The sequence below is a fragment of the Salvia miltiorrhiza genome, chromosome 2 (genome assembly GCF_028751815.1).
Source record: "Salvia miltiorrhiza cultivar Shanhuang (shh) chromosome 2, IMPLAD_Smil_shh, whole genome shotgun sequence".
Taxonomy (NCBI): Eukaryota; Viridiplantae; Streptophyta; class Magnoliopsida; order Lamiales; family Lamiaceae; genus Salvia; species Salvia miltiorrhiza.
The window spans coordinates 73,745,179-73,770,578 of record NC_080388.1 but is presented as its reverse complement, the minus strand read 5'-3'; the positions used below and the strand labels follow the sequence as shown (position 1 = coordinate 73,770,578).

The window sequence follows — 25,400 nt, the reverse complement described above, 5'->3', positions numbered from 1 at the left end:
CCAGCTTGTGATTGAGCCTCTTGATCTTATGAGATGCTCTCTCACATTCTGAGTTGGAGATTCTGAGCTTTTCTTCCAGTCGACTGTTCTCCATGATTAGCTGATCAAGACAAGTTTCATCCGGAAAGTAGATGATCGTCTGATTCTTAGCTCGTTCATCATTGATCTCCTTGTCCATTTTCTGATTCTGCTTGAGGAGATCTTCGAACATTTTCCTCAACTGACAGTGATCAGTCATGAGTTGATCAAACTCGTCAGTTTCATCGGATGAGCTACCTCCAGATTCTTATTGGTCTCCTGAAAGCATCAGGAAGTTATCAGTATAAGGAGTTTTTGAATGAGAGATTACCTCTGAGCCATTCATTCCATTGTCGTAGCTGTTGTCAGCCACGCTTTCTGATTCATTGGCCATCAGGGCTCTGCTCTCATCGTCTGAGCTGGAACTGTCGAAGTCGGATGATTCTGATGTGTCTTTGAAAGAGTCAGCATCGTCAGCAACCATCGCTTTCTTCTTCGAAAAGCTGCGATCTTTCTTAGCTTTCAGTTCTCTGCGCTCAGCTTGAGTCAGATTAGGGCATTCATTTTGAAAGTGCCCTTTCTTTCTACATCCAAAACATTCCAAGTCTTTGATGTCGTAAACAACTGACTTCCTTTCTCCGCTTCAATCTGTGGAATGTCTGGAGTTGCTTTCTCTTTCATTTTCTTTGTAGTGCTGCTTGTGGAACCTTCTGTACTTCCGGAATTTAGACTCCATTTTGTTGAATCTTTCAGTCAACAAAGCATATTGACTGAAGAAGTCTTCGGGGTTGAGTTCCGTTGGTTCCTTGATCTGCTTCTTGCCTTCTCTTGTTGAGGCTTTCAGTGCAACTCCTCTAGAGGTTGATGGATCATCTTCATCTGATCCTCCAGCCTTCTTGATTCCAAGATTTCTCAGAAGGTCGAACTCATTTGCCATGAGATCGGAGAAAAGCTTGTTTGTCGGGAGCTGACTGAATCCTGGCTTATGCTGATGAGCGACTGAGTAGATCTGTCATTCTCCTCGTGGCAGTGCTCGAAGAATCTTCAAGTTGATTTCTCGTTGAGTGTATTTGTCTTTGGAAATGGATTGAACTTCATTCAAGATTTGATTGAATCTAAGTTCCATTTCCTCGACAGATTCATTCTTGAGCATGAGGAAGGAGTCGAACTTCTGACAAGCTATGGATAGCTTATTCTCCTTGATTTCCTCGGAACCTACGCACATTCTTTCCAGAATATCCAGATCTCCTTTGCAGTCCCGCACTTGATGATCTTCATGACATGCTTGTCGGGAATGGTACCGGAGATGATGCTTTTGGCGAGGTTGTCTAGCTCATCTTGCTTCCTTTCTTCTGTGGTGAAGTCTGTTTTTTGCTTGGGCTGGACCTCATCGTAAGGATCTTGTTGTGGATCAACAGGAACCCTTTTGACGGTTTCGGTGATGGCGATTGGTCCGCTGGTGATGACTTCCCACATTCGGCAATGTTGGGCGGTGAGGAAGCTTTCAAGCCGAAACTTCCATATGTCGTATTTTTCAATACTAAACATAGGTAGAGAAAATAATCTGTTGTGGTTAGTCTCCATCAAAAAAGAGAGAACAGATAACAGCAGATAGATCAGATAACAAGCACAAAAAGAAAGAGAGAAAACTTTTTATTTTTCGAGACCTTTGAGAAAAATGATCTAGTTCAAATAGAACCTAATCAGATATAGATAGTTCTTGTGAACAACCTGCTCTGATACCAATTGTTAGGTCCTGAGGGTCTCGAATAGGTGTATGGGGGGGGGGGGGAATACACCTATGAGCTATTTTAAATCAATCCTCAATCAGAGGGATCTCAAACGAAACTTTACATGCAAACACAGACGCCTGTTTTATTGAAATCAGTTTTGACCAAACAGGGTTGACGACTGATACTGAACGCTCTTCAGTAAAAAGTTATTAGTTAAGTTGCTGGAACTTAACTGATGCACGTAAGGGCTTCAGTCGTGTTTGCAAAACAGAGATGATAACACTCTTCCTGACTATCAGAAGATAGATCAGTCAGACTGATATCATACGCATCGGAAATTAAATTTAGTTTCGCAATAGCCTCGGTGGAGCACGATGTTGGTTATTAAGTTGCTTTTTACTGTTAATCAGTATTCAGTTTATCAATTGAAATAACATAAGTAAGAATGTAAAACTGAAAGCTGTAAACAACACAAAGACTTTTACGTGGTTCGGAAAAATCCTTTCCTACATCCACGGTTGGTTGATCAGACCAACAATCCACTCCGCAAGTTAGGGCTGGGAATCGGGTCGGGTTCGGGTACCCTACCCGAAAAAATCGGGTACCCGAACCCGAAAATCCCCTAAACCCTATACCCGACCCCGACCCCGAAAACGAAATTGGGTACCCTAATACCCGATAGTTTCCCTAAACCGAGCCAATTCAAAGCAGCAGCAGGGCACACCTTCGGCGAAGATGATGACCAAATTCATACAGATCAAGAAAATCATACAAATCAATTCCAATTCAATGAGACAATGACCAAATTCAAAGCAGCAAATTCAACATTAACATAGAAAATCTGTATTTAAAAAAAGAAAAAAAAAAAAGAAGAAGAAGAAGAAGAAGAAGAAGAAGAAGAAGAAGAAGAATAAAGGCGTAGACAAGCTCGGCGGCGGAACAAGCGGCTGGGGGGGCTGGGCGAGGTCGCGGCTGGCGGGGCTCCACTGGTGACACGGCGGCGCGACTGTGCGAGGGTCGACTGCGGGCGGGCGGGCGAGGAGAACGGCGACTGCGGGCGGGCGAGGAGAACGGCGACTGCGGAAACGGAAACGGAAACGGAGAACGGCGAGGAGGTCGCGGCTGGCGAGGGGCGCCGCTGGGTCGCCGGAAACGGAAACGATTCTGGAGTGGGGGCGGCCGGCGAGCTGGGATTGGGAATTTGGGATTTGGGATTTGGAAGGGCCGAAGGCGAAGGGATTAAGGGAAATAGCTGGGATTACAGCTGTGAGGCACAGCCTGTGCCAATATATTAAATAATTTAAAATAATTCAAAATATATTAAATTAATTAATTCGGGTATTTCGGGTATACCCGATACCCGATCGGATATACCCGATACCCGATTTTCTAACACCCTAAATACCCGATCCCGAACCCGAACCTGATTTTTTCGGGTATAGGGTACCCGATACCCGATTTTTTCGGGTCGGGTATCGGGTACCCGATTACCCGATCCCGAAATTCCCACCCCTACCGCAAGTGCTTCACAGGTGCACTGCAAACCGAACCGTGTGCTTGCCTGGTGCACACAACCGTACCACTGAAGAAAACCCTTCTTCAGTACCCACGCTTCACTCGCGTCGGATTTCTCTGCTCAACACAACCCGTGCTAAGGCTTCTCACTCAGAGTCAGAGTACCTTCCTGAACTCCGAACCACTCAAACACTCTTATGGGGAGGAGGTTTGAACGAGTGCCAACTATACTACAAAGAACAAGTTCTCTGAAGCAAGTTTGACCTTTGGCTTCTAGGTAAACAGAGGTTTGCCTAAGGTCTAAGAGAATGTATGTAATCAACAGTGACTGATTTTGGCTTTGGAATTCTCTTCTTCGATTCAAGCTTTGGGGAGGTTAAGCTTTAGGCTGAGTAGCAATTTCGGCAGAGCTTCAGCTTATGTCGTTGAATCGGTTAAGGTTGAAGTGATCCTCGAGCGCTATTTGTAGGAGAACTCTTGAATAGATCCATTGGCGTAGATCGTCCTCAAGATTTCTTCCGTTGGAGAGCAATTCGAATTTGGGCTGAGGCTTCAATCTTCGAGGTTCCTTGTCTGGGTGGAAACGGCTCTCTTTGATGGACAGGAGATGTGACGTCTCTGAAAAGTAACCACCAGATAGGAATGACCTCTGCAGAGATAAAGATATCCTGAGATCTCTGCATTTAATGCGGCTGTACTTTTGAATACGTGGCTTCCTCTGAACGTTGGAAGATCAGTCCTAGGAGGAATGTTCAACTGATACTTGACTTTAGTATCAGTCCATTGCGCACATTAAGTAATCAGTCTTCAACTGATTCTTCAACTGATACTTCAGTTGGTATCTGCAGTCTTCAGTCCTTCGTTCTTCAGTCTTCAGTCTTTGACACCGCAAGCTAAACTAGAACCGAACTCTAACACTTGAGTTCAAAATAATTCTAGTCTATTACAGTTAAGTCATATGAATTTTAGTATCATCAAAACAAGGATTAAGATATTCCACAAGGTTCCCAACATCTTCTTTTCTTCTATTTTTTTCCCAACGAATTTGCAATTCTACAGGTTAAAGCCAGGTAATTTCTTTAAAACATATAATTACATTTTGTACATTTCAATTTTTTTTTTATTAATTATTATTAATAGTTTTAATTGATGGAATTCTAATTTTCAATTTAGTTTGTGTGTGTTAATCGTGGATATACTGCGTTCATCGTATTCATATACACATTACTGATGCGATCTTTCCTCTCTAAATTATTATATTAATTAATTAGTTATTATTATTATTATTATTATTATTGGAGATATTATTTGATTATTATTTTAATGTGTACTTTGTTTAGTTGTGCCCTTGATACTTGTTTAAAGCAACATTTTTTAATCGAATGTCATAGTTTTTAATCAAATATTTCTATAATATATTTTTTTCTTAACAATAAACAGAGTTCGATTTAAAATCCTTGCTTATATGGCCGCAGCCAAGCCTACATATTTGACCCAAAATAAAAAATAAATCAGTTTTTGAACCCTAGTTGAATTGAACCTTTGATTGTATGCAATTTTGACCCAAAAATAAAAATAAACAATAATGCTAAAAGCACATATTATGTGCACACATAATACTCTTAAAATTTTATTACCTAAATTAAAATTATGATCATGACTAAATTACCCTTAATTTATATTGGAAAGTTTTTACAGATTTTATTTTCTTTTTTTAACTTTGATAATTTTGAAAAGTTATTGATTTATTTCCTAAAATATTTCCACCCTTTTTTTTGTAAATGATATGTAACAATATTGTTAATTTTTTTCAAATTGGAAAGTTTTTAAAGATTTATTTTTTATATTTATCTATAAAGATTAATCATTAAAAATAAACCTTCCTTAATTTAAGCTTTGTAAATAAACGCCCTAGAATAAACCCACTAGGTATATGGCCACCTCTTTTTTTTGAAAAATGATACTATGTAACAATATTGTTATTTTTCTATTTATTTAACATATTTTTCGGTCCATTTATTTTGGACTCTAACTAGTTTTTTTCTTTATCTTTTTTTTTAAAATATGGCCACTTTTGTTTGCAAATGATATGTATTAATATTATTATTTTTTCTTTATTTTATTTAATATTACCATTCGGTCACTATATCTTGAACTCTAATTATTAATTTTTTCTTTCTCTTTGTATTTTATTTTTAAATATGGCCACTTTTTAAAAATGATACTGTATTAATATTATTAATTCTTTCTTTATTTTATTTAACATACAATTTTATACGGTCACTTTATTTTGTCATCTAACTATTAACTTTTAAAAAAAATCTCCACTTTTTTTTGGAAAATGATATGTATCAATATTATTAATTTTTTCTTTATTTTATTTGACATGCAATTTTATATGCTCACTTTATTTTGTCATCTAGTATTATTTTTATTTTAAATATGGTCACTTCGTTTTGGAAATGATATGTAATACCTTATAATATAGGGTTAAGTACCAAATTCCCCCTTATCGATGGCGTTCCTATCGCCTATAGGACCCTATAGTCAGGGTAAGAGCCGTTTACTACCTCAACGTGGCAAAATCGCACCAAATACCCCCCTGCGTTTTAACGGCGGTTAACACCGTTAGAAAGGGTTAAGTACCAAATTATCCCCTATCGGGGGGGCATTTGGTGCGATTTTGCCACGTTGAGGTAGTAAACAACTCTTACCCTGACTATAGGGTCCTGTACGCGATAGGGACATCATCGATAGGGGGAATTCGGTACTTAACCCTATAATATAATGTAATATCTAATAATATAGTATATTTCTTAATTGCTTTTTTAGGAATATCTTATAATTTAATTTTAAGAAAATAATTAATCAATGTGCTCCACGTATGACATTACTTTCATAGATATAGTCATTTATTTTTTCATATATATATTTTTATTTTGAGTTGACTAATTTAATACTCCCTCTGTCCGCCAAAAGTAGACCATTTTTACTATATTGGGCGTCCGCAAAGAATAGACCACTTTCCTTTTTTGGAAATGGTCCCACCACCCACTTTAATCTTTTATCCTTACAAACACTCTTTATTTATAAAAAAACCCACCTCAAATTCAATCTCAACCACACATCTCATAAAGTGGTGGGACCCTTTCTCCACTACATCAAAATCATCAACAATTTTATTAATTCCCGTGCCCAACCAAAGTGGTCTACTATTGGCGGACGGAGGGAGTATGATATATTATCCTATAGTATAATTTCATTGAGTAGTCGATCAAAATGTTAAACGTATGACATTATTTTCATAATTTTAGTAATTTTTAAATAAATTATTTTTATTATTCCGAATTCCCTAATTTGTTATGATTTTTTTGTTAATATATACCTTTATAAAATAATTAATCAAAGAAGTAGCTAGAGTGTGTTATCATTTGAACTATTGTACTTTCATATTTTATATTTTATATTTACTAATTCATTATAATATAATGTCCTATATTATAATTCCATTGAGCAATCGATCGATGTGCTCAAAGTAAGACATTATTTTATAATTTTACTCATTTATTTCTATTATTTCAATTTCACTAATTTATTATAATATATTATTGTATAGTATATTTCTATTGAGTTGTCGATCAATGTGCTCATATTGTCATTCACTTTTATTTTCTAATTTTTATTTCTACTTCACTAAATTTGCTATGATTTTTTCGTTAAGCTATTCCAAAAATTATATACTTTAAATATGTAGCTAATTATTCATCTTTAAATTAATATTAATACAAAATCTAGTTTTTCAATAATAAAAAAAAAAAACTAAAGAGTCCTAAAATGGATTAATCGCATTCTTCTTAATGGCATAATAGTTATCGTAATAAAAAATATGCAAATAAAAACAATAAAATTGATATCTTATAAAAATATATAAATATATCATTATTATAAAAAATAAAAAATAAAAAAATAAATAAGAAAATCGAAAACTCCAAATTTATGAGAGTGGAGTTTTTATGATGATGGAGTTTGATAACACGATTTGATAAACAAATTATGCTAGTTATAACAGTGATTCTATCTTAGCTATATAATCATGTTGAATGGTGGAGTTTGATAATAGAATAGTTAAACATTAATTGCACCTAAAAAAGGATAGTTAAACAATTTGTGGAATTGATTGGAGAACGTAAGGTTTTAATTATTATGGAAAGATTATGGGTAATCTTTTCCTTTATAGTATCATGGATATTTATGTAAAACATAAATTCAAATAAATAAAATTAATATTTTTAGAGTTTGAAAATATATAAAATGACCAAAAAGTTCAATTATGTGTACACATATTATGTGTGTTTAGGAGTACTAAAAAAATAAATACATCATATTTTCTCTCCTTTGCAAAGCGCGGCCGCCGCTTCCGCCTCGCTCTGGCATTTCTCTGTCCCTCTCTATCGCCATGGATTATGCAGGCAACAGATCGATTATATCTTCCCCTCCCCGAGTTGGAGACAAGAGCAGCAGCATTGAAGATGATTGTTGTTTGCAAATCGATGGTGGTCGGTATTTGGCAATTGATAGTGGTGGAAATTATTATCTTTCCGACCGCCCCACACCAATTAAAGGCCAAAAAATTCCAAACGAAAGGTCAGGTGTTCCTGTTTTTCAAGTAGATCGTGGCGGTGATTATTTTGAGCTCGTCACATTTGGAGTCTTAGCGGGTGATTTACGCCATATCTGGACTGCCGGGGACGGTAAGCTAAATTTCTATTGTTAATTAGTAATAGTCTGCAATGATTCATAAGTCAATTTGTTTCATTTTGTTTCCCATTTCCCACCCTTGGTATTTGCTTCCTTTGTTTCGAGAGTTGGGGGTAGTTTCAACAAATAATTCTTTGAGGAATAGATCATGTGTTTGATCATGAACAATATCTAACTACTAATTGGTGTGTTTGTGTAGAAATCTTATTCAATGAACTATTTGATCTTGACTCGGAAGAAGAGATCCTTGCACGACCAGTGTTTCTTCCCCCGGCTGTTGCCAAATATCCTAAAATGCCTCAAAAGGAATATGTGCCTACGGCTTACGACCAATCTACGGTGAGTATTTCTCTTCGATTGATCATATGTTTTGAAAATAATATACTCCTTGTAATAATTGCAGACTAAAAAACATTGTGGTCCGCTTATGCTTTGCAAAGCGCCGCCGCCGCTTCCGCCTCTCTCTGGCATTCCTCTGGCCCTCTCTATCGCTATGCATTATGCAGACAACAGATCGATTATATCCAGCATTGAAGATGATTATTGTTTGCAAATCGATGGTGGTCGGTATTTGGCAATTGATAGTGGTGGCAATTATTATCTTTCCGACCGCCCCCAACCAATTAAAGGCGAACAAATTCCAAGCGAAAGGTTGGGTGCGCGTATTTTTAAAATTGATCGTGGTGGTGATTATTTTGATCTCGTCGGATTTGGAATCTTAGGGAGGAGTGATGATGCTACCTTTGTTGGCGGAGACAGTAAGTTTCATTCATACATTCACTCACTGTGATTGTCAATCGTTTATACTATATGTTTGTTGGCCTCCCTAATCTGATCTAATCGCGTCTCTTTTTGTATTTTGAGATCATATACGTAGGTAATAGTCCTCCATAATGCCTTAATTTATCTCCGTTTGTTAAAACTGAGAAACACTATACTTACATAGACGTGTTTGAATCGGCTGTTTATATTATTGATTTTGAGATCATATTTGAAGTAATAGCTTGCAATGATTCATCCCTAATTTTGTTTCCCATATCTTACCCTTATGCCTATTAATTGGTATTTGTTTACTTTGTTTCCCACATTATCTACCTACTAAGTGATGGTTTTTTTAGAAATCCTATTCAATGATATATTGAAACAAGTTGGATCGGCATTGGAAGAAGAAGCGAGGGGGCCAGAATTAGTGTGTGTTCCCCCCTTTGTTGTCAAATATCCTAAAAATAAGTCACATGATGTGCCTTTTTTTGACCACATAATGGTGAGTATCTCTCCTCTCGACATGATTGTGCATATGTTTGGAAGTCCTTTTATTGATTTACAGAAATAACTTACTCTTGTAATAATTGCAGAACAGAGTCACATTAAAAACAGTTAGTGTGTTTGTTGACATACGTAAAGCTGCTAGGAAGCTTAAGAGGTAAATTATCTTGTAAATAAATTCCTTTGGTTTTTGATAGAAATGAATTGTATGCAAATTGATTCCTTTAGGCCTTGTTTGGTAGTAGATAAGATAACACCTAGAAAGAATTTACCTCTGCCTTTTATTCCTTGAGCCTCTTTGCGCATCTATGCTTCACATTGGCTGCCAAATGTCCAAGTACATAAATATCGAATGTGGTTCTAAGCTTGATTCAGTTGGGAAAGTGTGTTCAATACATAGGCTGCTCTTAGAATTAGTTAGCTTTGCTGCCCGGTGAGAAAGGCGAGGTCTCTTGCAGCTTTCAGTTGAATGCAAACGGGGAGGCTCATATTTCTCTTGCAGCGGCAGTGGGTTGATACAAATTGTACATGCCTACCAAATGAGTTGTTGTATAAGTATTCCTCCTTAATATTGATTTCTTTTCAAGCTAATTAATTCGGGTTTATCTCCTACCTTTAGCTATTAAGACCTGCATATATTTATTTTTAGATCCACTTGATAAGATAGTAAGTTTATCAATCAATATGCAGAAGCCATGAAGTTGAGTCACATAACACGGACTGTTAACCTAGTACTATGCTAACCGTCGAGGTATGTTTGTTCCCAAAACTTGTCTCAAAATCTGTACTAGGTTTATTAATCAGTTATTCTTTTCATATTAGGTATGTATGTATATATCTTCAGGTTTTGTTCTTTATGCAAGAGCATGATCCTTTAATGAGTTGCTGAAAAAAAGACTATCTGGATGTATATTTAGCTGGTCATTTCTATATTAGTATGCTTATTTATGTTGGATTTTTGAACAAAGTCTTGAGAATAGATTCGTGGCAGTGAATCTTCGGTTAGTGTTTATGAATTATGTCGAATCTTTGAAAAAAAGATCAGTTTGAGAATATTGTTGGGATTTTGTGTTTGTTTTATGGAGTATTATATGTTAGTAATAACTAGTACGTTCATTTGTGCGATTCGTGACGAATATAGATATTAAATATGTTTAAATAAATAAATATAAATATTGAATCGAATCAAAATATAAACAAATATAAAATACTATTTTAATACATAAATAAATATTTTCATACACAAAGGCAAATAAAAGGTCGTAGAAAAATTAATGAAGAGAGAAAACAATAAAATATTTTAAAATTTAAAAATTTCATAGCTTATTTGTTTTAAATTCATTTTTCTTATTTTTATCATATTAAAGATATTGTCACAAACTTATTTAATGCTTTCAGCCCGATTAATTACTTGCTCTTCGGCCTTCTTATTATGTTGTGGGCCAAATTAAAATAATAAAAGCATCCGCAGTGGATGCCCGATAGGGGGTGCTCGAGCAGCCCCTTCTATTGGGCACCCCACTGCAGCCCCAGGGTGCTCGATAAGGTGCCCGATTCTTCGGGCTGGGCACGATAGGCTTAGGTGAAGGCGCGTGTTTACACGCGCCACATTAAAAAAAAATTAAATTCGAACTTTAAATTTAAGGGCCGTTGCTGCCCATTTATTAATTTTTTTTTTGTTTCCAACGATCATTCGACCGTTTCAATATATATATATGGTGCGGTTATAGTGAGAACCACACTTATCGTGAGAACATAAGAACCATTAAAATCAATGCATCTACTATATAAATTAATGCATTCGCTATTAAATTTAATGCATCCGAAAATAATAAATTTTTTGCTCCCTTCAGGATTCGAACCCAGGATCTGCATTCATCCACCAAGATGATGCATCCACCGTAGATCTTGATGATCGAATGGTTTAAAATGGTTCTCTGTTCTAATTTTATTTAGTGGTTCTTATTTGAACCTCTCCCTATATATATATATATATATATATATATATAGGGAGCGGTTATTCAATAAACCACTCTTATTTTAAGAATTGCGAACCAGCAAAAATGTATGAATTTTATGCATAACATGCATGAATAAACTGTATAAAGGTACGAATTGCGAAAAATAATTTTTTGCTACCTTTGGGATTCGAACTTAGGACCATGAATTTATCCAACAAGGTGATGAATCAACCGTAGATCTTGATGATCTAAGGGCTGAAAATAGTTCCTAATTTATATTTTAAGAAGCGTTCTTATTTTAACCTTCCCCTATATATATATATATATATATATATATTTCTTTCTTTCTTCTTTAAATACTCCTTTCTTCTTCCATTTCTTCACACATCTTCTTCTTTCTTCCCTTTCAATTCCTCTCAAAAAAATAATGGCTCCAAATATGGAACTATTTGTCCAATAAACTTTCTATGTAAATAATAAATATGGAACTAATTCATTCATGTCCTACAATTTAGCAGATGGAACTATTTGTCCAATAAACTTTCTATGTAAATATGTAGCATCCACATGCTATTGGTTTAGCCAGCAAATTCAGAAGGATTGTAAACACGTATGTATGTATGTATGTATGTATTTGAAGAAGTCATGTGATGTGGCACAACCTATCCTCTAATATTCAAGTGCACTTTGTAGGCAATTAAATTTATAGCCTATTAAATCCTGCCATGTAGAAATTATAAATTAAATATGAAATTATATATTTTATTTTATATTTTGGAATTAAATTAAATATTATTCCAAGATTAAATAAATTAAGAGGTTGGTTGGGGTTGGGGTGGGGCCCACAGGGACTAAAAAAACAAAAAAAAAATGGGAAAAACGGCGTTAAACAGCCGTTTGGGGGCGGGGTGTTTTTTGCACCCTTTTTCCGAGACTATGGGGAGGTCAATGCGCTTTGACCGAGTATGGGGGGTAAAAGCTATAGGGGGGTGTAGTCCAGGGGGGTATGTGCACCTTTGCCCTAAAAAAATATAGAAATTATTTCATAATATATTTATGAATTATAGATATTATTTTATTTTAATTAATTCAGTGCCGATTGGAATTTTGTTTTCAGTTAAACTTAAATCTGGGGTAGTTTGTATATATCTGATTTTGATGTGTGTTGAATTTGGAGAAATTTCGAGTGGGCGGTGATGGCATCTGCTGCTCGAGAAGCCCACAGCTCTTGACGTTAAGATGCTTGATGAAATGCTTGAGTCGTAATTTTCGATAAGCGATTGAGAATTCATTGGTGAATTCTGAGATTGAGAAAGGTAAATAATGTATTTATGCCTTTAACTTTGTTTTGGAACAAAGAATTCATTGTAACTAATCATTGTGTAAATTTAGCATTAGGATATAAGACACGATGAAGTGTAATCTGTTGGTAAGATGCTTCCCCTCAAACCAATAGGTTGGGGGTTCGACTTACCTAGACTTACCTTGATGGCTAGAATGTGAACGTATTTTTCTTTTATCTACTCATCTAATTCTTCAATTTCTGATATCGTCAGTAACTAACACTGTTTACAAAGCTTGAGAGTTACTGAATTTCTCCAAATGAACATTTAAAGTTTTCCTATGAAGAATTTATCTCCCCCCAAAAATGAAATTTAATTAGGGACTTGTGAAGTACTCCCTCCGTCCCAGGCCAATAGGCCCAGTTGCTTTCGGCACGGAGATTAAGAAAGTCACTTTTTGGTAGGTAAATGGTGTGGTCCACCAACAATTAATGTTTTAAGTGTTCTCTTATTTTCCTTAATCACATATGTTCACTTAAACGAATTTAGCAACAATCAAATGCTTCACAGAAATTGAACAGCCATTGCGTATGATTCACACAAATTCCAAAAATCAAGAACAAAAATTCCCTTATTTCGTTCTTCTTTAACTTTCAAAACTGAGAATGAAGAACCCTAAATCAAGATCTGCAAATGAAGAACCCTAAATCAAGAACTGAGAAATCAAACTTTCAGAAACTTTCTACCAAATCAAGAACCCTAAATCAAGAGCTTAGAGGCGGCGGCGGAGACGGAGAACGGCGGCGGTGGGGGCTCCGAACCGTCCACCGACAAAGAAGAGGCGGCGGCGGCACAGCAGGGGCTGTAGTCTTGAGGCGGCGGCGGATCTGTGTGGCCGGAGCTTTGGAGAGTCAGTGGCGCCGCTCGTCGTTGAGAGAGAGAGAAGGGGGAGGGGGCAGCGGTGACGGAAATGGCGAAGGGGAAGGGGAATGGGAAGGTTTTCCGTCGAGATAGAGAGGGCCTCCGAACCGTCCACCGACGAAGGAGAGGCGGCGGCGGCACAGCAGGGGTTGTAGTCTTGAGGCGGCGGCGGATCTGTGTGGCCGGAGCTCTGGAGAGTCAGCAGCGCCGCTCGTCGTTGAGAGAGAGAGAAGGGGGAGGGGGCGGCGGTGACGAAAATGGCGAAAGGGAAGGGGAAGGCTTCCCGGAGAGAGAGAGAGAGAAGAAAAATCTGGGATGAATTTTTTTTCAATGAGTAGATTAGGGTTCATTAAGGGGGTATATCTCATTTAATTAAGTAACTATTGATTTTTATTAAAGCCCTAATTATTTCCAATTTTAGACTGGGCCTATTGGAGTGGGACGTCCCAAAAAGGAAAGCGAGCCTATTGGAGTGGGACGGAGGGAGTAGTAAAGAAGGAGAGTGATATAATTAGTTTTGTGGTGAGCTGAAGATGTTCCATTCTCAGTATAATAAACCGGTGATATTAATAAAAATTACAGTAATATAATAATTTATGAATAATTTAAATGCACATATTGCGTTCAAATTTACAGACTCCGACGTAGTGAAATGCACAGTAGCTATCAGAAACCACATGCGCAATGGCCAATGCGACGCCGCATTGTGTTTATTCAACTCCATGCCTCGCAAAAGTGAGGTCACCTACAACACTATGATATCCGACTACTTTTCCAACGGCGAAAATAAACTGGCCCAACAACTGTTCGATGAAATGCCTGTAAAGAATTTGGTCACTCAGACAATAATGATCAAAGGCAATATCAAGAACAACAATCTCGAAGCTGCACGGCGGCTGTTCGATGATATGGGTTAATGGACGATGTTAGGAGAGTTTTTGATGAAATGCCACATAGAAATTCGATCTCATGGGCGGTAATGATAGTTGGGTATAGTCAGAATGGTGATAACGAGGAGACAATACGATTTTTTATTGAGGCGTGGGGGGTTTGTGAAAGATTAAATTTGAGGCATGAGATCTCATGGGTGGATCTCATGCGCGTCTGTGAGGACTGCCACACGGCGATCAAACACATATCGAAGATTGCGGGGAGATTGATCATCTTACGTGATGTTAAATGTTTTCATCACTTTGAAGGAGGTGTATGTAATTGTGGAGACTATTGGTGAATTCTCATATGCTTTCTTCCAAGTGAATTGTTGATTGCATTTTGTATTGGCATAACATATGAAGTCTGTTTTATTTTGCAGATATTAATTTATGCCTATTTCTACTTACTCTTTTCTAGAATGTTGGTGAATTCTCATATGCTATACTTCTTGATGATTTGTGTGGGAGTAACTTCTTGTTGAATATTTCATTTTCATTCCTTATGTAAGGGGTTGTTTGAATGTTTTGGTTAGAATTTTTTATAAATACCCTTTTATGTTTCTTCTTTTTCCTCAAAGCCACTCAACAAAATACAGATTGGAAATTGAACGCCCCCGGGCAGCACCTTCCTAATGATAATCTATTAACTTATGAAAGAAATTATTATTTTTTTTAAAAAATTATGTGCTATAATTGAGTGAAATAAACTCCAATTAATAATTACAAAATTAAATTAAAACATACAAACTGATTTTTTTTTAAGTTGGAGGAAAAATAAAATAAAAATTGAAAGTGGGTCACCAAATCTGGTTTACTAGCTAAGTGTGTCAAAGTGGTTGTGTGGATGGGTTTTGATGTTGCATCATAGATGATTTGTTTTTTTTTTTTTTTTTTTAATCTTATAGAAAACGTTTGTTTTATAATTTGTAATTAGCCCTTGGATTGATTTATTCAGATAGTTAAAAGGTCATATTCCAGAATATTATTTAATTAGACAATAAGTAATGATTCGCTTCTTCATGTGGAGTGATGATAAATGAGAAAGTGATATGTTCACCAAAACAAAGTGGTCAAACATACTAATAAGACCATTATATAGAGTTTTAAAAAATGTAAGAAAATAGAAGAAAACATTATAATCGTGTTTAAATTTAATTTTTAACATCATGATATAATCAAATGGTAGTATGATTATCTCTAATTTTTTGAAATTTTACTTAGGCATTATGACTCCCTTTACAATTATGTTTAATTAGGCCCCTAATATTATTTGTAGCCCCACTGATAATAAAAATAGATGTCAGAACGAGTTTCACGTGAAGTCAGAAGCTTGTTAATTATATTAATTAATGAGAAAGTGACAAATCGATTAAACAATATTGAGAATATTATTATATGAATCAACCTCACATGAGTTGGAATCTCACCAATTTCCCCAAAATCCTCACTTCTCCAATGGAAAATATACAGCACAGCTTTGTAAATATCAGAGGCCTCAAGCTTCATATTGCAGAAATTGGAACAGGTTTCAATCTCATCCTTGTTTAATTTATTTCAAAAACATATCATATATGTTATACTATCTAATAATAGTTTGATGCATCCAAATTTATTTAACTTAATTCTCCAAAAAATAATTCTGTATATCAGGCCCTGCAGTGGTATTTCTGCATGGTTTTCCAGAGATTTGGTATTCATGGAGGCATCAGATGACGGCCGTTGCCGACGCCGGATTCCGGGCGATAGCGCCGGATTTTCGGGGCTACGGCCTGTCTCAACAGCCGCCCGAACCAACGAAAACAACTTTTAAGGATATGGTGGACGATCTGGTGGCGATGCTCGACCTTCTCGGGATTCCCAAGGTAAATTATAGGTGTCTAATCGAGTCGAGTCGAACAGAATAGATACAAGCATGAGCTCAAGTTCAAATCTAAATCTATGATATTATTATAAAAGTGCCTTATATATAATATTATTGCATCTTTGTGATAATGCTAAGGGAAGATACCATTTTATACCTCAATGTTTTAACTTTTTAAAAATTGTACCTCCAACATATACATAATTACAAATTAACACATATACTATTGTTGTTGATAACAATTCTACCCAACAAGTAAAACAAAAGTTCTTGCAGCATCAATTTCGACTGATTCGATCACCGGTCTGTAATCGAGACCAAAACAAAGGCCCCTTGACTTGAACTGTAAAAAACCCCAAAATCAATTTTCGAATCCGACATCGATTTATCTTGCAAAGTTAGGGTTTCATGACTGTGCTGGATTCCAAAATTGATTTGGTGGTTTTTACAGTTCAAGTGAAGGGGTTTAGGTTTTTTCTCTTATTTTCCGTCAATGTAAACACACCCTAATAGAATAGAATTATTAACATCCACTACAAGACAATAAGATACACTTATAACGACCGAAAATATCGGTCGTTAGAGTAGTGGCTCCAGCCTCCAACGACCGAATTACGACCAATGATACTAGCTATAAGTATTAATTAATTTTATAATTTCATATACATTGGGGTATAATTTTTAAAATTTCAGGTTATACTTGTGGGGAAAGATTTTGGAGCAAAGGTAGTTTACCATTTTGCCCTCGTCCACCCTAAAAGAGTGAGTGCAGTTGCTACACTAGGTGTGCCCTTTGTTGTCCCTACAGACCCTGAGACATTCAAAGCATCTCTCCCTAAAGGATTTTATGTTTTGAGATTCCGGGTAAATTCCCACAACTCTTTTCTTTAATCTTCTTTTGCTACACTTTCCATAAAAAGTTATATAGTATATAATATAGGAAAGCATTGTATGCTAATGCAACATTCCATACCTGTTTTACTTTACTGAATGTGCAGGAAGAAGGGAGAGCTGAGAAAGATTTCGGGCGATTCGACGCGAAAACTGTGTTCAAGAAGATCTACATCATGTTCACTGCAAGTGAGCTCCAGGTGGCCTCAGAGGATCAAGAAATCATGGATTTGGTAGACGAGTCTGCCCCGTTGCCCGCCTGGTTCACCGAGGAAGATCTCCGAGTCTACGGAGAGCTGTACGAGAAATCCGGTTACCAGACAGCACTCCAGGTTCCCTACAGGTAAAAACACCGGGGTTTTCTCTGCCATCGCCTGCGTTTGTGTATGTCACGTATCTCGTGTTTCGCCTCTGCGCAGGGCGTGGCTGGAAGGGTATGGAGTTGATGAGCTGAGAGTTGAAGCCCCAGGGCTGTTGATCATGGGAGAGGAGGACTATGCCTTGAAATTTGCAGGATTTGATCATTACATCAAAAGTGGAATGGTGAAGAAGCATGTTCCTGATTTGGAGGTCATTTTCGTACCTCATGGAACACATTTTGTTCAAGAACAGTTTCCTGATCAAGTCAACAACATCCTAATCAAATTCCTCAACAAGCATGCATCAAGCAACTAGAAAAAGAAAAAGAAAAAAAAGTGTTTTCAATGTTTGAAAGATCATATCCTTGCAAGATATGTGCAATGAATTCATGTTTCTGTTTGGTTAATGCCTTCCTTCATTAATAAATTATCAGTGATGTGCTACAATTATTTCTGTTTCGAGTAGTTGAAATCGTGTTTTGTGTCTACATATCGAGTAAATATTACCATTAGTTATATAATATCAATATATACGAAGTAAATAAATTTGACAAGACAACAAAAGAGCACCTTATTGCCACTGTACAAGACTGCCTTGTTTGGTTGAGAATCGTATCTGCGGCTATCCGCCTCTCCTCTTCTGTTCCTTGGCAGTTTGAACATCCTTCGTCAGTAGCCGCGGAGAAATCGCCATGGACATGAGTTCTTGGAGCAGAAGCTTGCAGGCATAAGGTATATTTATCTGTTCAAAACAAACAAACTTGTGTGTTAAAATATGAGCAGAAACTCAGACAGATTGGTAAGAGAAAGGTGACATGTTTGTAGCTCTCTACCTGAACAATATCTGTTTTGTTCTTGCATCCTCTGCACTCGAAGCTAAGCTTCTTCAAATTAGCAATGGCGATGAGCCCGCACCTCTCGCACACGTGGACCCTATACGCGTCGCTCTGATCAAACAGCCGCTCCTTGAGGAAGTGCGAGGCCCCGTGGGCTATCATGCAGTCGCGCTCCATCTCCCCGAACCTCAAGCCACCGTCCCTCGACCTCCCCTCGGCCGGCTGCCTCGTGAGGATCTGCACGGGGCCCCTCCCCCTCGAGTGGATCTTGTCGTCCACCATGTGCTTGAGCCGCTGGTAGTAGGTCGGCCCGAGGAATATCATCGCCGTCAGCACGCGCCCCGTGTGCCCGTTGTACATCGTCTCGAAACCGCGCATCTGGTAGCCACACTTGTGTAGGGCTTGGCTTATGTTGTCCACCTGCGTGTTGTAAATGCAAAATCGTGAAAAAGGTCGTGTGTTTTTAAGGCAATTTACACGCAGGGGAGGATCCAGGGTGCTAGGGGGGCTCGAGCACCCCCAACCGAAAATTTTCATTCTAGCTCCCCTCAAAATATTTTTTCTCCGTTTATTATAATTGCAAAATCGTGAAAAGGTTGTGATTATTAAGGCAATCATACACAATGGTGGATCCAGGGGGTGTTAGGGGGCTCGAGCACCCCCAGCTGAAAATATTCATTTAAAGCTCCCCTCAAGATATTTTTCCTGCATCTGCCCTGATTATACAAGATCATCAAGTAGGATACTCACAGTGACATCGGTGAAGGGGGTGGCGTCGCCTTCCTTGCCCATGTGAGCCGCGACCTTGCCCATGATGCATTCGATAAGCTGCCCGATCGTCATCCGAGAAGGAATGGCGTGAGGGTTCACAATTATGTCAGGAGTGATGCCTTCAATTGTCCATGGCATGTCTTCTTGTGTGTAGGTCATTCCAATTGTTCCCTTCTGCCCATGTCTGCTGCTGAACTTGTCTCCGATTTGTGGGATTCGAACTGATCGCATCCGAATCTTCACAAACCTCAGTCCATCGGCATTCGTCGTCAGCAGAACCTGATAAGATCAGCAACCACTCTGATTAAAGAGAGAGAGAGAGAGAGATGAGAGAATGAAGCAGCCTATGTAGATACCTGATCAACAATGCCAGTTTCACTATGGCGTAAACTAGTGCTGTGATCCTTGCTAGTGAATCTTGCTGATTTTCCCTGAGCTTCTTCTTGTGTAACTGGTGTTGTCTTGCCAATAATCACATCATCGCCGGAGACTCTAGTTCCCTGATACGAGCATAAATTAAACGGGATGATCGATCCCCGGCCCCACCAATATATGATAAGAGTGACAACAAGTATGAGTGCTCTTCATACTCACAGGAGGTGCAAAGCCATCATCATCTAATTTGTCATAAGATCCATGCCGCATTCCCTGCAAACACCATTGCAGTTGTCTTTTTTAAGATGATGGCTAATTGAAAAAAAAAAAATAACTAACTCAAATAAATTGAAAAACTAATTAACCATGGTGCTGTCCCTATTCGGACGCCCGAAATCCTCCTTCACTAGTGTTCCCATCTTCTTCTCTTCGTCTCTACCAAAACATCGAAAAGTATTAGAATTGAGTCTATCTTCCCCTTTAAAGGCCTTTAAGTCGATGTGTGACAGACACTGTGTATGAAATGCAGTAAACGAAGGTAAAAACCAAGCTTACCTATACGAACGGAAGAACAAAGAACGAAAGAACCCTCGATCTATAGAAGACTGGTTCATGATCACAGAATCTTCCTGGTTATAACCAGAGTAGCAGGCAATGGCGACAATGGCGTTCTTGTTTGAACATAAAGGGAAAATATGATATCACGATAATGCAGAGGGAAGAAACAGAAGACAAGCTTAGAAAATTACATGTATGCATACACATTCTTACAATGCCTGCTGGGAGCTGCCTGAAATGCAGATGCTCCATAGCACGCGTTGTGACAAGAGGCTTCTGCGGATAGTAAAGCACATATGCCAGAGTATCCTGCACGAAGAAAAAAAAAACGCGTATTCATTGATGGAAATACAGATGAAGAAAGAGGAGTGGAAATGCTCTCACCATTCTTAGTTGGTAATTGGTGACATAGATTCCCATTGCTTGTTTCCCCATTGCAGACTGATAAGTGTTACGAGGCGACTGCATCGAAGGCAAGATTGAGCTCGTCTTGACTCAGCTCATGTAAAGATGAAAAAAACAGAGCTAGCCAAACCTGGTTGTGATCAGGAAACGGTATGATTGAAGCACAGACGCCTAATATCAACGAAGGGTGGATCTCACAGTGCGTGTACGTCTCCGAATATGCATCATCTGGATTACGCCTCGAGCGTACAAGATCCTAGAAAACTCATCAAATCACATCACAGCAACAATATTTCATCATTTTTTTTTCAAAGTCTAGCTACTTACATTTACTGTCATTGATATCATCGTCGTCTCCTCCTCTTCTGTGTCAACATACTCGATGAATCCTTTCCTAACAAGGTCGTTCCAACCGTACTCTTCGGGGGTTTCCTGCTTACGAAGCAGCATCAGTAACAGGTGTTTAAAAAACTCATTTTGATCATGAAGAAATGAAGAAATGAAAAAAACTTACTCTTTGCTGCAGGGCAAGAATGTCACTCTTCTTTATGTGCAACCTCTGCTGCTCGACGATGAACAAGGGGCGACTGCACCGGCCATAGTCTGTGTACAGACGAAGCTCCTTGAGGCGTATGTCACGGACAATTCCAACTTCCGTGTTCACATCAACCTGCAACGATAAAAAATTCATCTCAAATTACATAACCAGACATGAAAAAACGAAGAAACAAGGGATTATATAGAACCAAACCTGTCTCCTTAGCTGCCGGAGAGTCCTCACCAGCAGCTCGGGCTGACGGTGAATACCAACCCAGCAACCATTCACAAATGTTTTTGTGGCTTGAGGAATCACTGCTGGTGATATTTCCTTCACCAAGAAAAGAAGTAAATCATGTCACAAATTATTTCCAATATTGAAACTTTATATATAAATTTACTCACCTCAAAATTCTCTGTACCCCACTCATCCAAAAACTCCAGAATCGGATTTGCTGCTGATCCAACTGTTATATAGACCATAAGTGCAAGGTTCTTCACCAGCCCACATGCCTAAAGTCAGACCATTTTAATGAACCATAAATGCATCGTATCGATGAACTTACAATTATGGAAAACAGTATTCAATATCTGTATATAGTATTACTTGGCCTTCAGGTGTTTCTGCAGGGCACATCATACCCCAATGCGAGTTATGCAGCTGACGCGGCTTAGCCAGTTTGCCTACGTTAACCCGATCAAGAATTCAAGGGAGGCGAACAAATGGTGTGAAATAGGATAAAGACTAAAGAGGCTCACCCTCACGGCCAATAGGCGAGTTCAGTCTTCTCAGATGGGAAAGTGTTGAAGCAAATGTTAAACGATTGAGCACCTAGTTATGCAGGAATCAATGTGGAATCACCACTTTTGTTTCGGAAAAAAAAGAAAAGAAAAGATTCTACCTGAGACACTCCTGCTCTAGTTCCAGCTGCATTTGCTTGCCCCCAATTCCCAGTAGCAAGAGAGTATTTAAGCCCACTTGTGACAGTTTTTGCTTTGATTGCAAATTGCAAATTTACATCCTTCCCATTATCAACACTCTGGTTTATTTACAAGATATTAAATCAGAGAAATTAAAACACTAGCACCACAAAACATGCCTCAAATTCACAAAAAAAGAAAAAACCTTTTGAACGTAGGATCTAACGTCCCTCGTTAGCTTTCTGAATAGCTGCACCAGAAACACAAAAAGGGCAGATTGGGAGATGAACTTTCTTACACTTAAAACCAAAAACTGTGAGAAAAGTTCGAGACAGAAACCATACCATCCGAAACAGACCGCCCAGTAAGGAGCCAGCAAGGTCGAGCCTCTTGTTTGCATAATGATCGCGATCATCTTCTGCCCTTCGTCCAAGTGCACAAATCAAAAGCCTGTGAACAACATATCTGCAAAAACCAAACTTATTCAATTCCATATAGATAAAATGCAGCATCTTTTGAGAGGAAACAACACTAACCCGAAATAGTAAGCTTTCTTGTGTTCATGCCCCTCTCCGATGCCAACATGTGGAAGCATTTCCCTTTGGAGTATTTCTCTAGCATACCTTTTGAAGAAACAAGATTACTATATAGTAAAATTTTATCATATAGAAATTTGATTTTGATGCATCATACTTAATTCTTTTTTCTTTTGTAACACCAACAGTGGATCCTCTCTTGCCAATATAATCAAGCGCTACCTACAAAAGAACGTGCTTCAACACTACGCTACAACTGCATCAAATAGAGGAAGAAATTCAAGGAACCATGCTATATTCATACCTGTTGGTTTTGAATCACAAATGCCTCTTCCAACGACGGCCTAAGCAGCTCCATCATCTGTGCATCATTGAAGTCATAGCAGATATGTTCCAAGATTTCCTTATCCGGAATAAACCCCAAAGCGCGAAAAACAATTATGATAGGCACTTCAGTCCTGATGTATGGGAGCGTAGCACGTATGTACTGCCCGGATGAGCCCTGCATATATCCAAAACAAGTATGAAAACAAGAATCATATATTAAAACTTGAAAATTCTGTTTGAGCTATAATACCCCTTTTGCACCAGGTCTAGAGAGCATCCTCACAAACATGCCACTAGGCGCCTTGTTCTGCGCCTCGGCTATGGACCTAACCTCAGCCACGTAAGCATACTTATTCGGCTGGCGCTTCTTGAACACATAGACGTGGTTGGTGCTCATCTTCTCCTGCGCAATGAGGACCTTCTCGCTTCCATTGATGATGAAGTAACCGCCTTGATCATAAGGGCACTCCCCCATCTCCATCAAGTCCTTCTCGGACAGATTGTACAAACTGCAGTAGCTCGAACGAAGCATTATAGGCACCTTAAAAACACACAACAAACATATGTTCATGAGCAAGATGCTTATTTTTTTTTTTTCATATTTTCAGACTGTGTGAAACATCAAGCACCTTCCCAATGAAAATTTTGGTGAACTCTTGAGTCTCTATCACCTCCTCACAGTCATACCCTTTCCTTATGACTCGTTTTGTGACATCAACGTACAATGGGGACGAATATGTCAAGTTCCTCAGCCTTGCTGCTTTCGGATACAGAGTGTTCGTCTCTCCATCGGACTCTGTCATCATCGGCTTGCTCAGGTATATCTGGCCGAAGCTGATCCTGTAGATTGTCTGAAAAACAGCTAAAACTAGTTTTTCAGCAACTAAATTAAACCAATAATAAGTTAAATATTCATTTTGTGTGACTCGCAACACAGATTGTCTTGCATTGGAGGTGAAACATAGATTTAGTAACTTTGAACCTCAAGATATACAAACAATAACATCAAGATTCATTCTGTTAGCAAACACAAGTAGAAATGACAGCAACTCAACTCAACTCAATTCATTAAATAAAGAAGTTTGTAAAATCATTAGATTTATATTATATCGTCCAAATTAAAACCATTATCAGTTTTACTATTGTTTGATTAAAAAAAATATATCAGGCTGGAGCATGCAACTGAAAGAAACATTTTTATAACTCAATTCGTTAAATTTAACTAACAAATCTCAAACAATTTTTCCTCAATAACCAAAATACAAAAAGAATGTAATGGAAAAAAGGATACCTATTCAAGTTCAACTCATTAAACGATAACATTTAAGAGCTCGTTCAAGATAGATAATCTAACAAGCTCAAATGCAAATAATAAATAAATAAAAGATAGATAATAAATTTCCTCAAATGAAATGCAAAATTTTAGAAATTCTCAGTCAATTACTAAATGCTACAAAATCTCCCAAAAAAAGTTAAGCAAGATCAATTATTTACTTCATTTCCAATTGAACACACGAAATTCAAAAACATAAATACACTGCCAAGGGGGGCTTAAGCCCCCACCAAACATAAAAACTATATGCATTTTGTGTGAATGATCGATCCTATCACCAAATAGAGTCGTAAAAAAAATTTCTTTTCCGAAATCTCACTCTCAAAACATAGAAACTAAAAGAATATTTTTCCTGCGTCCCTGAATACGCAAAAGAGGGGAGGAGGATTGAAACACCGACCTCGGCGAATTCAGAGCTCCGACCGGGATTGTGCTGCGATTCGGGTCGGATCTCGATGTGTGCGGACTCGTCGACAATCTCCTGCATGGTGTTCTGTATGAACTCGTCGAACGAGTCCAATTGCTGCCTCACCAAACCCTTCTCCTCAAAATACGAGCTGATCACCGTCCACGTGTCCTCCTGCGATATCTCGTCCGCTCCGTCGTCCACCTCCGCCGCCGCGTACGCCTCCTCCTCGCCGCCTCCGCCGCCGCCGTACATTTTAAAACTGAAGAGATAATTAAACCTACGATGATTCTCGATCGGAAATTAAGTTCTCTGATACTATATTTGTTTTTTCCCTCAACAGAAAAATTACTCTCGCGAGAGCTTCAAATTTAGGTTCGGATTTCAAATTTGAGTGAGTTGAAAACTGAAATCGTAACAGAATTGAGGCAGAGATGCCGGAAAGTTGGCTTGGATTTTCCATGTGTTTGGAGTTGGTTGAGCGTTGAAGGCGCTGCTGCGTAAGACTACGTAATTTTGAGTTCTTAGCTTCCATGAAAAAATAAGTAAGATTTTTGAAAAGTAGGTACTAAATTTTTTATCATTTTTTTTAAAGATTGCTATTTCTCAATCATTGAAGAAGTTGGTTTGATAAAAGAAGAATTTCTTTTTCCATATTTTCCTTTTTTTAATTTTAATTTATATAGTTTTAATATTTTAGTGATGTTGTGTTTATGAAGAAAGTTATCAAAATAAATTTGTTTAATATTAATTTATCTTCTATGACTTGGATATGTATGGCAGCATTTCATACCACCATTCTTGCCAAGAATATAATTTCTATAACATAACTAGTTTTTTAATAAACAGTATTATTGACGTTTGCATTCTGTTCAATGCACGAAAAATATTTTTATA

The 25,400-nt window shown here is 37.8% G+C and overlaps 3 protein-coding genes across 7 annotated transcripts; 2 read left to right on the top strand and 1 right to left on the bottom strand.

The window, feature by feature from the left end:
• Window positions 1-7,644: 7,644 nt before the first annotated feature.
• Window positions 7,645-10,391, top strand: LOC131009262 (uncharacterized). Of its 5 annotated transcripts, none has more exons than XR_009096419.1 (6): window positions 7,662-8,017; window positions 8,224-8,363; window positions 8,428-8,782; window positions 9,143-9,288; window positions 9,380-10,041; window positions 10,154-10,391. XR_009096419.1 is itself a non-coding variant. In XM_057936548.1 (6 exons), exons 1-6 carry the CDS (start codon window positions 7,723-7,725, stop codon window positions 9,449-9,451), a joined length of 969 nt encoding a protein of 322 aa, XP_057792531.1. In that variant the 5' UTR covers window positions 7,662-7,722; the 3' UTR covers window positions 9,452-10,391. The 5 variants fall into 5 exon arrangements, 3 of the variants coding, with proteins under 3 accessions (XP_057792532.1, XP_057792530.1, XP_057792531.1); XR_009096418.1 differs by having other exon boundaries at window positions 10,135-10,391; XM_057936548.1 differs by having other exon boundaries at window positions 8,428-8,451; window positions 8,491-8,782; window positions 9,380-10,391.
• Window positions 10,392-13,981: 3,590 nt separating this feature from the next.
• Window positions 13,982-25,038, bottom strand: LOC131009192 (DNA-directed RNA polymerase II subunit RPB2-like). Its single transcript, XM_057936444.1, has 27 exons — window positions 24,498-25,038; window positions 23,394-23,615; window positions 23,015-23,305; window positions 22,742-22,939; window positions 22,595-22,659; window positions 22,438-22,524; window positions 22,246-22,366; window positions 22,107-22,151; window positions 21,883-22,020; window positions 21,740-21,812; window positions 21,588-21,664; window positions 21,386-21,493; window positions 21,195-21,311; window positions 20,958-21,113; window positions 20,771-20,875; window positions 20,574-20,699; window positions 20,423-20,500; window positions 20,252-20,347; window positions 20,036-20,151; window positions 19,846-19,915; window positions 19,700-19,753; window positions 19,462-19,605; window positions 19,085-19,384; window positions 18,332-18,754; window positions 18,069-18,240; window positions 17,222-17,755; window positions 13,982-14,274 (listed from the first exon to the last, which is right to left on the bottom strand). The coding sequence occupies exons 1-25, from the start codon at window positions 24,756-24,758 to the stop codon at window positions 18,121-18,123; spliced, it is 3,591 nt and encodes a 1,196-aa protein (XP_057792427.1). The 5' UTR covers window positions 24,759-25,038; the 3' UTR covers window positions 13,982-14,274; window positions 17,222-17,755; window positions 18,069-18,120.
• Window positions 15,637-17,986, top strand: LOC131009273 (uncharacterized). The gene is made up of 5 exons (XM_057936559.1): window positions 15,637-15,912; window positions 16,038-16,249; window positions 16,942-17,112; window positions 17,247-17,482; window positions 17,559-17,986. The coding sequence occupies exons 1-5, from the start codon at window positions 15,783-15,785 to the stop codon at window positions 17,812-17,814; spliced, it is 1,005 nt and encodes a 334-aa protein (XP_057792542.1). The 5' UTR covers window positions 15,637-15,782; the 3' UTR covers window positions 17,815-17,986.
• Window positions 25,039-25,400: the final 362 nt, after the last annotated feature.

What these genes read in the sequence shown, in the direction of transcription:
- LOC131009262 (XM_057936547.1), top strand. Translation starts at nt 7,723, where the DNA reads ATGGATTATGCAGGCAACAGATCGATTATATCTTCCCCTCCCCGAGTT. An exon ending in CGGCTTACGACCAATCTACG is followed by an intron (nt 8,364 to 8,427) that starts GTGAGTATTTCT and finishes TAATAATTGCAG; the next exon opens with ACTAAAAAACATTGTGGTCC. An exon ending in CTTTTTTTGACCACATAATG is followed by an intron (nt 9,289 to 9,379) that starts GTGAGTATCTCT and finishes TAATAATTGCAG; the next exon opens with AACAGAGTCACATTAAAAAC.
- LOC131009273 (XM_057936559.1), top strand. Translation starts at nt 15,783, where the DNA reads ATGAATCAACCTCACATGAGTTGGAATCTCACCAATTTCCCCAAAATC. An exon ending in TATTGCAGAAATTGGAACAG is followed by an intron (nt 15,913 to 16,037) that starts GTTTCAATCTCA and finishes TCTGTATATCAG; the next exon opens with GCCCTGCAGTGGTATTTCTG. An exon ending in GCACTCCAGGTTCCCTACAG is followed by an intron (nt 17,483 to 17,558) that starts GTAAAAACACCG and finishes GCCTCTGCGCAG; the next exon opens with GGCGTGGCTGGAAGGGTATG.
- LOC131009192 (XM_057936444.1), bottom strand. Translation starts at nt 24,758, where the DNA reads ATGTACGGCGGCGGCGGAGGCGGCGAGGAGGAGGCGTACGCGGCGGCG. An exon ending in ACAAAAGAAAAAAGAATTAA is followed by an intron (nt 22,525 to 22,594) that starts GTATGATGCATC and finishes TTTCTTCAAAAG; the next exon opens with GTATGCTAGAGAAATACTCC. An exon ending in CCAATTACCAACTAAGAATG is followed by an intron (nt 20,348 to 20,422) that starts GTGAGAGCATTT and finishes TTCTTCGTGCAG; the next exon opens with GATACTCTGGCATATGTGCT.